The sequence below is a fragment of the Ursus americanus genome, chromosome 24, assembly GCF_024610735.1.
Source record: "Ursus americanus isolate L20-20 chromosome 24, mUrsAme1.1.p, whole genome shotgun sequence".
In the NCBI taxonomy this organism is placed as follows: domain Eukaryota; kingdom Metazoa; phylum Chordata; class Mammalia; order Carnivora; family Ursidae; genus Ursus; species Ursus americanus.
The window spans coordinates 22,715,880-22,731,026 of NC_142150.1; the positions used below are offsets into that span (position 1 = coordinate 22,715,880).

At 38.7% G+C, this 15,147-nt stretch overlaps 1 protein-coding gene across 1 annotated transcript in view; it reads left to right on the forward strand.

Annotated features, from left to right (window-relative positions):
* Positions 1-15,147, forward strand: part of IFTAP (intraflagellar transport associated protein) — a 56,077-nt gene that overhangs the window by 24,850 nt on the left and 16,080 nt on the right. Inside the window, 2 exon segments of the mRNA XM_087854754.1 lie at positions 12,802-12,959; positions 14,585-14,656. Coding sequence (XP_087710880.1) covers positions 12,802-12,959; positions 14,585-14,656 — 230 coding nt within the window.

Sequence of the window (15,147 nt, forward strand, 5' to 3'; positions counted from 1 at the left end):
TGAATGTTTGGTCCATAGATAATCGTTTGTTTTCTGTGCCTGCTGTAGTTCAGGTGTAATTGGATAAAGGAGAGAAAATGTGTTTAAGTATTTACAACATTTTGAATTATAACCATTAAATTTATTTTTGGCAGTGTTTTAATGCATAGTATTTTGTTGCAATAAATTTATTTCTCAGTGAAATAAAATATTATGAGCTTTGTAATTTGGTTGTCATACAAATAAAGAGCAATTTTCTTTGATTTTCTTTATATGTTTTGAACATGTATATATCATATATATTTCGTGTGTGGATACAAATGAGAGAAGTTAATTTTCTTAGGGAAATGGAATCTTGAACTTTTACAAAATACAAGCAGAAAACTGCTAAGTGGCCAAATAAACTTTTAAGATGGTCACATCAGCATTTAAGTGGCTGATGAAAACAATATTGAGTGAGTGCACAGTTGTTTTGTATGCATTTGTCTTTAACTTGAGACGTTATTTCTACTCATCATTGTTAAATGTACTGTTACACTTGAAGAGAAAGAGTAAATTACTTAGCTTGAAACTGAGGTGGTCTTAAGACTATGTCCTTTGATTCAGTTGAATGGGTCTGTATTCAAATGTGAGTGGCTTTCAAATCTGGAATCTTTCAACCATAGAACAATAATATTTTCTTTGAAATGGTCAGCTAAACCCAAAGGGATACAAACAGGAAACTTTATCGCAATCAAACTCATATCTTCTTTGTATGAAAATCAAACCACAGTCTGTCTAGTTTGAGATTGTTAGTGTCTTTTTTTTTTCCCCTCCTACTTGGATTCCCTCCAGATGAGATAAAGTGGCACCACTTAGCTCATTCTCCTTGAAGCCCACTGCTTCTTTAGCACAGAGAAGAATCATACCATTTTCATGTGTTTTTTGGCCTTAGCCTGCCTGTGCATTTGGTTTTATAGTGTATGGATTGCTGATTAGAAAAAAGGGATTGTGGATCAAGTGCCACATTTTCCTTCTCTTCTCCATCAATTATGCTTTGTGTGACTTGTAACCAGTCATCTAATTTCTGGGTATTACACTTAGTCCCCAATAAAAGTGTCAATGCTGTTCTTCTTGCAAATGTTGAGATCATTTCGGTATTGACTGTGTTCCTGCTATATTTTAGGCATTGAGCTAAAATCTGGGAATATAAGATGAATGAGACAGAGTCCCTAGTCTGATATGTCATTCTTATTTCTGTGTGCTCTGTGTTTCAAATGCTCTAGATGTGTGAAGGCACACTAGCAATCAAACAGACTGTATAGTTAGAGGGGTTGGTAAGCTAATACTAACTACTTTTCACATAGTGCTGATAAAACAATAAGCAGAATATTGCCTTTGGTCTGGGGGACTCAGTTTTTTTTTTTTTTTTTAAAGATTTTACTTATTTATTTACCAGAGAGAGAGGGAACACAGGCAGGGGGAGGGGGAGAGGAAGGAGCAGGCTCCCAGTGGAGGAGCCTGATGTGGGGGTCCATCCCAGAACGCAGGGATCACGCCCTGAGCCGAAGGTAGATGCTTAATGATTGAGCCACCCAGGCGCCCCAAGGGGGACTCAGTTTTAGATTAGAATAAACCCTCTATATGAGTTTAAAAAAGAGCAATCAGAATGATTAGACCAGTGGATTTTTCAGACTGCTTTTTCTCCTTTTTTGACTTTATCCTTTTTTTTTTTTTTTAATGAGGGATGCACTGAAGTGCCCTGAAAAAAAAAATGAGGGAATGTGAAAGACATGTACAATTTAAGTGTGTTCTTGCATTGCCTTAATGCTTTATGCCAATGAATGAGTCCTGGATTATTACGAGTTTGTGCAGAAGATGTTATTCCACCTTATAAAGTTTGAAAACTCCTAAAAAGCATTTATTTGTAAAGAGATAGAAAAAAAATCACTTTCCCTGACTTTCTCCAACTTATATGAATAAAAGAGGTTGTCTTAAGTCAATGTATCATTGTGTGGGCAGGCAGAAGGAGAGCATAATCTCAGGGTTAAGGAAAATTTTTTAGGTTGATGGGATTTAGTTTTATGAAGAGTTTAGTGTATTGCCCTTACATTTCTCATTTTGTTGCAAGCAGGGCCAGTGTAATGGAAGGGGTTCTATTTGAGCTTAGGATTCAGAAGACCTGGTCCACGCATTTATTAATTCTTTGACACCACAGGCCTGCCACTTAATTTCTCTGAATCTGTAAATCAGGGGTAATTCTGCCTGCTCAGTGTGTCTCATAGGTTTTGATGTGAATCCGATGAAATATACATGAAGGTACTTGGTAGGTTTTAAAGATGTACTCCAGTGTAGTTTTATTTATGGGGACTAGTAATGATTTAAAAGAGAAACATCAAGGTGAAATATTAAATAAATCTTGAGTCTACAATATAAAAAAAGTAAAATATTATTTACAGTGTTAACTGTCCACATCTTGTTCCTTGATGGAGTCAAAACCACCTCTGTATGGTATATAATGTGTGGTGTCTATGTATAGTGTCTATTGTATAGTGTAAGACTACACAGTTCAGGGAGTAATCCTACACTGGCCTCTGGTGGATAGACTAAATAGTATGTTTACACAGAACCTGTAGGCAAAGGTATTTATATACTTTGACAAAGATGTCCATACTACATCTTTTTTTTTAATTGAAGTATAATTGACACATAATGTTACATTAGTTTCAGGTATACAACATAGTGATTCAACAACTCCGTACATTGTACTGTGCTCACCACGTGTAGCTACCATCTGTCACCATACAACACTATTAAAATTCCATTGACTCTATTCCCTGTGCTATACCTTTCATCCCTGTGACTTATTCATTCCATAACGAGAAGCTTGTACCTCCCTCTCTCTTTTTAGTTCTCAATTTTTACGTTCTACTCTAAGGAATCTTTACTTGGGAGTCTTACCTTAGGTATTGCCTGGGAGATGCTTATTAAAATGTGGATTCTTGGGGAATCAGTCCCCAAATTTTGGTTCAGCAGTGCTAGTGTACGGACCAGGAGCCTTTGACTTCTGGACCAACTTTCAGAAATATACCCTGAATGAGATCGAGGAGAGGTATGGGGAGATGTGTGTATTCAATAAATTCCCTGCTTTTGTATGTATTGCATTTTCCTAGGAATAAGGTCCACAGCTTTCATGAAATTGTCTGCACCCCCTGCCCAGATGGTAAGAACCATTATTTTACTTTAACCATAATTTTTTTGTTTAATGTCACCATTTTGTATTATTTAAAAGGCATTTTGACAGTAAAAAAGAATGATGGATTACAAGAATAATTTTACCGTGATCTTGCTGATTCTGATACAGAGGCTAGTGTATACTTGCTTATGGAATTTTAAAGTGGGCTTTGGTTCAGCATACATTCTGTCCCAAGCCTGAAGGATTATAGAGCATGTGTGTACAGGCCAGAGTTACTCCATCACAGGGAAATCTGGCTACTTGTGTTATTGCCGGAAGAACTGTGTTTTTTATGAGCATTTTGCCATTGGCAAGTGCACAGGCAACAGTGTCGGGAGACCAGAGGCATCTTGTCGCCTGTACTTCTAGGAAATGCGCCTCCAATAATCCTGGTGCCTTTGGTACCTTTTTTGCTGTATATTATATACACGAAGATACTTTTAGAGACTTATTCAAGTGTAACATTTTATGATTAGGTAACTAGGACTTAAAAGAGGGACATCAAAGTTGAATATTAAAAGAACCTTGAGTCTATAATATAAAAAATGTAAATGTGAAATATTATGTATGTGTATGTATTTTTTCTTAGTATTTCTAGGAATGACTTTTTAAGAAGGAAGGAGATGCATACAGGTATTCTCCCTCGATTAAAGATTCAAAAAGACTTGGTTAGATAAAATGTTTTTCACCTCTACAGATAAGTTTGTTTTTTTGTTCATGGTGGGAGAGTTAGAAAATAAAGAGCCATGAACACACACACCCTCACACACAGACAGGAAAACAAAAAATGCACTCTTTCTATAGCAGTAACATTTGTAGCTGCTCCCTGGTCCCTCAGAATAAAGATAACATTTTCCAGCCTCCTTGCAGCTGGGTATAGCTGTTTGCCTAAGTTTGTGCCAGTAAGAAGTGAGGGGAACTGATACGTGTAACTTGTAGGTAATATCTTTAAGAAACATGTCCTAGACTCTTAATCCTTCTCCCCTGGCTGAAAATAGGCAATTGTCAGAGCAGTCCTTAGACACAGAGATGGAAGCCATGTGCCGAGGATGGCAGAGCCTCCCTCCAGCCTGTATCCCTGGACCATCACATGGAAAAGAGCCTGCCCACTTGCCCTAACCTGTTACATGAGAGAGAAACAAAATTCTTATTTGAGCTGCTCTGTTTTGGTACCTCCTTGATATAATAGCTTAAACTATGCCTTCACTAATGACAGAAGGGAACAGAGGTACACACTTTCTTCTCTTTTTTTTATCCTCTTGCCTGGAGCAAGATTGTGTTGTGCACCATCGTGGACCATGTTGGAGAAGGGTGATGCCCTAGGGATGGCAGAGCAGAAAGGAAGAAGGAGCCTGGGTTCTAGAATGATTCTGTGAAGCAGAATAACCATAATATTATGGGTTATCTGCATCTCTATTAGTGCATGAGAGAGAAATAAACTTCCATCCCATTTAAGCCACGCTTTCTTGAGGTGTCTGTTTCATACAGCTAAAGCTATATCCAGTTAACTAATTAATAAAACTGTAATCCTGTGTCTTAGAGATAAACCGTGGGTGTACACCTCCTTGCTGAATTGTTCATGGGACTTAGAGACAACCAGAATTTGAATCTGAGCTCCGCTGCTTCCTGACGAGGTCTTCTTGGGAAAGTTTTTTAAATCTCTGAGTTTCAGTGTTATCATATGTAAGATGGACATAATAACCTCTACCTTGCAGATGTTTTATTAGGATTAAATAATTATATATACAAAACCCACACATACATATTTATGTTTGTTTATTTATTTGTATTAACAGTACCAAATTACCGTAAGGGCTCAACGTGATATTTCATTTATATATTCAGCAAATTTATTATAATTTTTATAAAAGTGATATCATATTATACATACTTTTTGTAACTTGCTTTTTCACATAATGAATTATGAACTTCCCAATTAATAAGTATGATAATTTAATAGAACTGTTAAAGACTGCATAGTATTCAATTGTGTGGATATGCTATAATTTATTTAACCATTCTCTTTTTTGTTGGCCATTTAGTGATTTCCAATTTTTGGCTATTATAAATGATGTTACATTGCACATCCTCATTCATTCAGTAAATGTTTATTGAACACCTACTATGTGCCAAGTGCTGCTCACATAAATGACCAAAAGAGACATAGGTCATTACCTTCAGGGAATTTGCATCCTAGAAGGGGGAGAGAGCAAGAAACAGTAAACATAATAAATAAGAAAAATATTTGTGTTAGGAGATAGTAACTGCTGTGGTAAAGAAACAAAATATACAGAGCAGGATGTGGGGATCATAGTGCTGGTGGGGGATATAGGGTTGCATTTTTATGTAGAGTGATGCGATAAGGCCTCCTTGGGAAGGTAAAATGTGAATGAAAATTGGAAGGAGCTGATGGAGGAAAGCCTGTGGATTCTTGAAGGAAAGGCATTTGAGGCCAAGGGAACAACCAGTGTGGAGGCCTGGTGACAGCAGCGCTTGGCCTGGTTGAGGAGCAGTGAGGAGGTCAGTGTGGCCAAGAGTGGCAGGAGCAAGGGTGAGTCGGGGAGCTGAGGTCAGAGGGTATGGAGGTCGTGGGGCAGATGATGCATGGCTATGGATAGCCTTGTAGGTCCTAGTAATGCCTTTGGCCTTATTTATTTATTTTTCAATAGCTATATCTTTGTACCCTTCTTATTTATGGCCTTCGGATAAATTTTTACTCATGGAAATTCAAAGATATGCAGAAATTTAAGGCCTTGATTAAGTAAAAAATTTCAAGGGACTAGATTAGACCTTTTTGGCTTTGTAGTGAAATCTTTCCCCACATACTTAATTATTTCTTTTGGACAAATTCTTAGACATGGAAATGCTGGCTGAAAGATATGCAAAATGTTGTGCCTTTGAGTGAGTAAAAGTTTTAAGAGAATAAATTATATGTTTCTCACAGGCAGAAGCCACGTCTTGTACTTTCTTAACTCCTCGAGTCTTTCAGCTCAGCACGCAGTGAACTCACTGGTTGATGGGTTGAGCATCACTCTGCGTTCGGTCTTAAATGTTACGTGCTTTTTGGAGTGGAGAATGGGTATTTTGCCTTTCAGGAACTGTGAGTAATTTCCTGACAGAGAGGTCCCTGCTTACATTTTAGTTGGAAGAGGTAGACAGTGAATAATAAGAAAGGTAGTTTCAGGTGATTTCAGATAAATTTGAAGAAAACAGGACCATGTGATAGAGTGGCCCCATGCTAAGGCTGTGACCATGTGAGGAGATAAGGTGATCAGAGAGTTTTAGCCTCAGTGAGTATGTGCATTCTTCCCATTGTCTGGGTGTGGAGGGAAGTTGAAACTCTGACCTTGTCTTTTGTTTTGGTTTCATCCTGTTGTGGCACTGCTCAGAATTGGGTTAGCAATGGTGGTCCTTGGATCAAACTCAACATCAGAATCAAGGGGGTACAAAATGTGGAAACCACCCAAATGTCCATTCACCGGTGGAAACAAAATGGGATCTATCCAGACAGTGATAAAAAGGAGTGAAGTACTGATACGTGCTACAACATGGGTGAAGCTCTAAGATGTTATGCTAAGTGAAGAAGTCAGGCACAAAGACCACATATTGTATGATTACATTTATATGGAATGTCTAGAAAAGGCAGATCTGTAGCTATAAAAAGTAGATGAGTGGTGTGGTTTGCCTGCAGTTGTATGTAGGAACAGGGAGTGCCTGCAAATGAGCCCCAAAGACCTTTTTGGGGTGATGGAAATGACCTAAAGATTTAATTGTGGTGATGGTTGAGTGCTGGTGGGGGATATAGGGTTGACCAACTCTATGTTGACCAAAAATCATTGAATTGTACATTTAAAATAAGTGAATTTTGTAAATTATACCTCAGTAATGGAGAGGTAGAGCTACTATTCATGGATACTTCGATTTGTATTGTAAGTTCTTCACTAGGTGAGTGTATGGCCTTGTGACTCTGGATTTGGCTTAAGAACGAGGAGAGTCCTGTTTGTCTCTCCTAATATTTCCTACTGAGAAAATAAAGTATGTGTGCATAGACTTGAAAGTTTTAAGTAGGTAAGGATTGTGATACAAAAGGAAAGGAACTTCTTGGATTCAGCGAGATCGTACCTTGCATAGACAGTGTCAGCAGCAGCCGTTAAGGATTCTGGGAGCTAAGTAAAGCTGTGCTCAAATGTGTGGGATCTGCTGCGACTGCGGGCCACCTTCTTTCTATGGCCTTGGCTAAATTCGTTGGGAAGGTGAGCTTATCTCATGGGGTGACATGTGTAGCCTCTTTGCACCAAAGTGTAATCCATTTCACAGGTTGCAAGCATGCTGTATTATCTACTTCCATCTTCACAGGGATTGTTTGTTTTTTTTTTAAAGTAACTTAGGGTGTGCCAAATTAAATTAAAAGAATAGTACAGATTGCAGTGGGAAGATAAGGTGAATATTCTGAGTTATCTAGAAGGAGGAAATATAACCACTTGGAGATAGTGTCTTCAGTTCTGTCTTAGAGACAAAAGAACTCCCTTTGAGAGCTCTTTTTTCCTTTCTGAAATCCTTTGCTGAGGGTCCCTTTAGTTCTTATCTGGATTACTACCTCTACTTTCTACTGCTAACTCCAGTGTCTCAGCTACTCTGCTCCATTCTACCCATTTCCTCGCCTTAGAACACAGCTGTAAATGTGACTCCCAAGGGCCTAGGTAAACTATAGAGTTTTGGTCAGGCCTTCCAAATATTAGCCCTTCCACGTGTCACTGAACGTGTGCTCCCATCTTTCTTAAATACTTTGTGACTCTTCCTCAGGGGCTTTGCTCATGTCATTTTCCCTCTGTGGGATAACCTCAGCAGTGCTCACCCATTGAAATTTTGCTGTCTTTCAAAGCCCAGCTCAGATACTCCATGCCTATGTGAAGCCTCTTGTGATTCTCCCAAACCTATTGTGATTTTGCCGTTCTCTGACTTTGGACTCCCTTCCATTGTCTGCCATAGTTGTGTTCTCTTTTGGTGGTTGGCATACCTAGCTTAACTTCTTAGTTTGTAAACTCTGTAAGGGCAGGGACTGGGTCTTGCCCATCTTTGTCACCTTGCATATAGTTGATGCTGGGAATGATAACTTTTCAGATTGAATGGATTGCATAACTCAACTGCCACTCAGATTTTCTTCCCATAAATCAACTTTCAGCCACTTTACACTCTCTTCACATTTTTCTCTCTGTGAGTACCTAAAACTGGATGTTTCAAAAATTTCAACTTACTGCTGTTGTGTCCCTCATCTTGGGCTTTGACACACGTTTTTCCAGGCCAGGGTTGTGCATTTGTGTCTTGGCAGCTTGAGAGCTATGACTGTGAATAATGAGTCAATTATCATCCAGCCTCGGGGAAAGCACAATTATTCCTGACTGGCCAGGCTGAGGTAATCCTCTCCTCCCTATGCCCTTTCAAAGAAGAACATAAAACAGTTGGAATTCAGAGCACTGCAAAGGGAATTTAGACAAAACATTTGTCTGCTGAATTTAGCTTCTTTGGATTTATTCTGATTTATGATTGATTGGTTTTTAAATTGCTTATTTAATCCTAACGACTATTGCTCCAGGGGAGGCCAGATACCAAGGAGCGTGTGATCAAGAAGCAGTGGAGTGAAGTAGTTTGGCTGGACAAATCAAGAGCAAATATTATTGTCCAGAGAAACATTGCTCTAAGCTAGGAATACAATGTGAAAATCACCCCTGACTTTCAAAGTACCCAACCTTGTTATAAGCATGATTGCTTATAAAGAGAATAGGGGTATTCTCTTTGCAGAGGGCTTTTTGCAACTACCCAGTGTTGCCCAGAATTTCCCCCCATGAATTTTTCTTTCCTTCTAGCAACATAGTCAATATCTCTTCTCGACTGAGAACATGTTCTTGATTTATATTGCTGTTGACCATGGTGCAGAAGTAAAGATACTCGAGGTTGCTGTCAGGATTTGGTCATGAATTCCGATGCTGGTTGTGATGATCTGTGAAAACTCTCCTGCCAGGGCGGTGAAGCTTCTCAGCACGTGGCCTCTAGTCTAGTCTGGCTTTTGTATGGACAAATTTGAGTTTTTAAAATGTTTTTTTTCAAAATGGAGTTCTCTGAAAGCAATCACTTTCATCTGGAAGCTATACGATCACTATGTGATTAGTGTTTAATTTATCGAGGTATCTGTGGTTTCCACCTTTTCAAGGAGTGAAATCTTTTTCCTTGGCCTGAAATTAGACACGGTAGGTCTAGTTGGTGGCCTTGTAAGGGAGATCTGTTGGAAGCTTGTCTGTTTGGTATCAAAAGAAAATTGAAATTCCATTGCTTCAGAATAATGCAACCTTTAGGAGGAAAAAAAAACCCCACAACAAAAAGCCTTTGTTTCATCCGCATTGAAGTTTTGACTCAGAAATGTCCAAAGAAACTCTCTTTCAGGTCTCAGTAACCTACTTGTGCTCTGAAATATTGCTGCTAGATTTCTAAAGTGTATTATGTCTGACACTTATTTCAAAGCAAGGAACATTAGGGATAAGATGAAAGGGGGGAAAGGACTTGATGGAACACAGAAACAGAAGGAGATGAGACGGACACTTGGGTGGCACGTTTGGGTTGCCACCAGGATAACTCTGGGAGGCAGCCGCTGGCTGTCTGATCAGGCTTTAGGCCACTTTGGATTCTGGGCTGTGCCAGCATCTGCCATTTTGACATTATCATATTGAAAAAAGAACTTTTTTCCTATCTTATTCTGCCACGAGATTTATTTTTTGCTGTTTTTTCAAAAAATGATAAAAGCCTTTATGAGAAGCACTTCTGGGTCTTTGGAGTGATAGAGTATATATTGTTGTGAAACTACTTTCAAGGTTCAGGAAGGAGGCTTGAACTGTAGGTTCCATCAGAGAGAACAGGTTCTTTTCTGAATCTTCTTGTATTTTTAAAATGAAAGCTTTCTGTTTACGAAAGGAAGTTTTAAAAGGATGAACAAGATATTTTGTTATATCGGAGACCCCAACAGCAGTTCAACATCAGCATCGGAAGTTGGGACTTTGTTATATATTGCTTTTTATTTTGAAGAAGTTTCATTTGGTTATCTGTCAAATAACCTGGGTGTTTTATTGGAAATGGCAGAGGCGTACATGGAGTGATTATGAGAATAAATAGAACTTGTCCTTACAGAGCATCTGTTCCTCCCAGACATCACTGTGCTTTTTCGGGTTTTTAAGTCAATAGACTATTAAAGTAGTGTGCTGGGACATAGTATTTTCCTTAGTCAATAGTAGATTTAGGTTGTGCTAGACTTAAAGGATAAGCAGGGAGAGGGGAAACTGTTCCCGCTCTTTTAGAACAGTGCACTGAGAAATGACAGGCAGCCATGGGAAGTCTTGCCTCTAACTTTGATGGAGTTTGAGGAACTGTTTCATTCCTCAGATTAACTCCTCCTGTTTCCAAGCATTTCTACATGTATCTCACTCCACCCTGCTACCATTGCTTATCTTTGCCCTGGGGCTGATTTTGCCCCGGGACTGTGGCTGTAAAAGGGGAAGAAGCCCAGGAGAAGTCCCAAGACCATCTCTAACTCACTTATCTGATCTTTTGTAGTGCTGGTTGGTTACTCCAGCAGTATTCTTAGCAACCCTCCACTACCTCACTCACTCTCCCCCTCCCTGTCCCCCTGCCCCCCATGCCCGCTGCCAAGGCTAGTGCTTCACATCAGAGTTTCTACTCTCCCAGTGGAAGCTATTTAGGAGTCATGGATGCTGGTGCAGGAGTCAGTAGGGAGAGCTGGCCTGAACTTGTGCTTTATTTATTAATACAACCCTTTAAAAGAGAAAGTGATGCGGTCAGTATTTGTGCTTTCCCTCTTTGGCTTATTGAGTATTAATAACTTGTTATAGACTAGGTTACCTACCTCTGTGCTCCAACAGTATTCCTGTGTTAATGTCCTGTAGATACCCCTACAAGTCTTAACTCTGCCAGTGATGGGGGAGAAGGGAGCAAAGGACTCTGGAGTTGCACCAGGCTGTGAATAAGAATCTCATGACTCTGATGCAACTAATAGGTCAAGAGAAACAAGCATGGCCACTGGGCTGGGTTAGGCTGTCTCCTAACCCCTTTAGTCAGATACCTGCCTACAAAGCTCACAGATTAGACAGTCCTTGTAGCTCTGGAGCTTTTTCATGGTGGAGTACCATAAGGGGATGCAACAGGGTTCTCCAATCTGCCTACAGCTTAATTTGTACCACTTGGCCTCTTTTGACTCCCTTTATCACTCTTCTGTTGATCACTACATAGATTCCTGCATTTGCTATTGTCATTTGCAGCAAGTCACTTCTGGTTTTGGAACGTACTGTGCACACTTGGTTCTTCTTGTGCTATTGTAAACTTTCTTCTTTGTCTCTTTTCTGGAGTTTTTTTTTTTTTTCTGTTTCATTCCTCTGTTCCCTAAGGACCCTTTGCCCTCATTTGCTGTGTTACTGTATGTGGCATAGCACTGTGGTTGCTGGGAGTGTGGATTCTGAGTCAAAAGCCCTGGGTTCAAGTCCCCACTGTGTTATTTACCAGCTGTGTAACTTCGAACAAGTTACTTGATCTCTCTGTAGGCCTTGGTTTCCTCATCTGTAAAATGGGGATACTAATGGTACCTACCTCTAGGGTTGTTGTGGGCTTTAAATGAGATTTATGAGATGCTCATAAAAGAGTATCTGACACTCAATAAATGTTAACCCTGATTATTAATTCTAATATAGAAAACAATTTTATGGCTTAAACCATTATCCCAGTGTAATTTTTACCAGATAGTTACCTATAACTGCGGTATCTCTCCCACATTTTAGCCTACATTTGCAGCTGCCTCTGGGATATTTCCCTCACAATTTCTCTTGGTACCTGAAATGAACATGATCAAAGCTTAATAATTCATTAACTCTTATCAGAATTTATACCCCACATTTCTGTTAATGGCGTCATGTTATCATAATTTTCTCAATCTCTTAATTTAGGATTAATCTTAGACTTTCCTTATCCTAAGAAGATAGTCATGAATGTGCATAGATTTAGTACCAAGGTATTGTTTATAGCTTTAAATAGTCAAGAATAGTCGAACATTGCTTTTTTGAAGTATATGGACGCACAGATAAAATATGAGAAAAATAGCCATTGAAAAAATTGTTATAGCTTTTCTGTTTTGTAAGATTATGAGTGGTTTTCTAATTTTAATTTTTTCTCTAGAAATTTTTCAAAATCACCCATACATTGCTTCCATATAAGGAAAACCTCCCCTCAAATTTAGAAAAAAATGAGAGAATGTCTAAGAGTTTTATAAATACTGTACTTTATTGACCTTTCAGCAATGGCTGAGAACGGTGCTGGGTATATAGTAAGCACTTAATAAGTATTTGTTGAAAAGTGAATGAAATAGTGTAATCTTACTGTGCATTTTTAGAAACAATTTTATAAAGTTCAGAGTGCTCAGTACCTCAAGCATTCAGCTTGTAGATTTTGAAGAGCAATTTTTGTTGTTGTTGTTTGAAAGAAAGACCCTCAGGAAATGCAAAATAAACTAGGCTGAGTGTGGCATATGTTTTCTAATATGTAACTTATCATTTCAGAGGATAATGTGACCAAAAGAGGAGCATTTGAAACTGATTCTTCAGAAAACATATTTCCTTCAATAAAATTTACTCGTGGAAATGAACCAAATGATCATCATCTTAGAAATAAAGCCATCTTTCTTCGTGCTTCATCACAATGTTCAGAAGAGGAACAGGTAATACCATAGCACATTTATAGAAACAGGAAAAAAAAGCATTCTTTATGAATTAAAAAGAAAACTGTGAAAACAAGAATCATTGGACAGTTATTGGATCAGTAACTGAGACTCTTAATTCTAGAAGGAGTACTGTTGGGAAACTTCATTAAGAATCATCATTACATTTCTTTTTCTTTTTTTTTTTTTTAAGATTTATTTATTTATTTGAGAGAGAGAGTATGTGTCAGTGCGAGAGTTGGGGGGGGGGGCAGAGGGAGAGAATCTTATGCAGACTCCCCACTGAGCACGGAGTCCAATGTGGAGCCCAATCCCAGGACCCATGAGATCATGACCTGAGCCAACACCAAGAGTCAGATACTTAACTGACTGAGCCACCCAGGCACCCCGAAAATCATCATTACATTTCATGATTACAGCAGCCAGTGTTTATGATGGTAACTTGGTTAGCCCCAAGTTTTTAAGTTCCTTTAAGGAATTGCCATCTAAAAATTCTTCAAATTATTTACATATTTTAGCTTGTCCTCTATTTGTCCTTTTTATAATTCTCTGTGTAAAATGGGAGCTTCTCTTATCAGCTCTGGATTCCATCTTTTAAAGTAAAATCTGTTATTTTGTTTTTTCCAAGATTTAGTCATTAAATGTTGGGTGCTCTCTTCCTAATCTTTAAGACTTACTAGACAATATTCATATTCTCCTTAGCTGTGGTTTTTAACTCTTAAGGAACCCTAGTGGAAGCTGTTCTACTTTTTACAACATTTGAGTTTCTACTTTCTAGCTCGTCATGTCTTCCTTGTGTTATTGTGGACAAAATTGTATATAAGATTGTGGTTTCATATGACAGAACAAAAGTCTCTGTGTTAGAAAAGTGTTTATATACGGCAGAGGCCTACATTTCTTTAATTCTAGAACTTGCTTCCAATGAGATGATTATGGGACCAGAACGTTTTTTTTTTTTAAGATTTTATTTATTTATTTGAGAGAGAGAGACTACAAAGAAGGGGAGCAGCAGAGGGAGAGGGAGAAGCAGGCTCTCCGCTGAGCAGGGAGTCCGATACGGAGCTTGATTCCAGGACTCTGGGATAATGACCTGAGCCGAAGGCAGACATTTAACTGACTGAGCCACCCAGGCACCCCCAGAACTTTTTTTTTTCCCCTAGAGGATTCACTTTCTACTGGCAATCACTGGCAATTGGAATTATATTTTCTATTGAGTCTTTAACCAGCATGTGGAGAGGCAGAGAATTGTTCAATGATATTATTTCCTAATCACTTGAAAATGTTGTATTAGCATTCTCTGGTTTGTCCTTGAGAGGGTTCATTGGGATGGGACGGGAGGTGGGGTAATGAGGTGGGGCGTGTTCCTATTTTACACATGAGAAAACTGAGGTTAAGTAATTTACTCTAGGTTATACTGTGGATGAGTCTAGAGGCACAAGTAGAAGTCAGACCTCCTGAAAACTATTCCCTGACCACTACTATGGTTTAGTGGATCAGGTGCATCATGCATAGCTAATTAACAAAAACCGGAAGAGGAGTTTTATTGCCTGAAGGGCTACAAGATCAGCTCCTTTATTTTTGGTTGTTTCATTTTCTAATCACGATGTCCTCACTGTTTTTTTCAGGTAGTGATAGATGAAGGCCAAAAAGTTGGCATTTCCTTTCAAGGTGATCTGACTTGGGCAGGAAAGGTGAAGGTAAAGCATGACTCAATTTTCTGCCATGGCAAAAAATACAAAAAAGTAAAAACAAAACAAAAAATCCCGAAGGACCCATTTGCTGTCTCTCATACAAAATTAGAGAATTCAGCAGATTTTGTTTCTCAAGCAAATGATGGTGGTGGGTCTGGCTATTACCATAATGGGCTTTTCACTCTAAAGAGTCAGAGAAAAGAAACTAAAGAAAGCAAAAGAGAAAGGTTCATTCGAGACAAAATCATCCTGCCCCAGGTAAATCGCAAGAGAGGTGAGATAGGTATAGATAGATATCTCTCTCTATCTATCTATCTATCTATCTATCTATCTATCTATCTATCTATTTTTAATTGACGTTTAAATGTCTTAAACTATGCTCCGTTGGCTGGGTTCCGGATCTTTCTTCCTCAAAGCTTAGCAAATGGAATGGGTACTTCAATAGAGAAACATGACTCTAGTCACCTGAACATACACCATTAAGAGAAATGACAGTG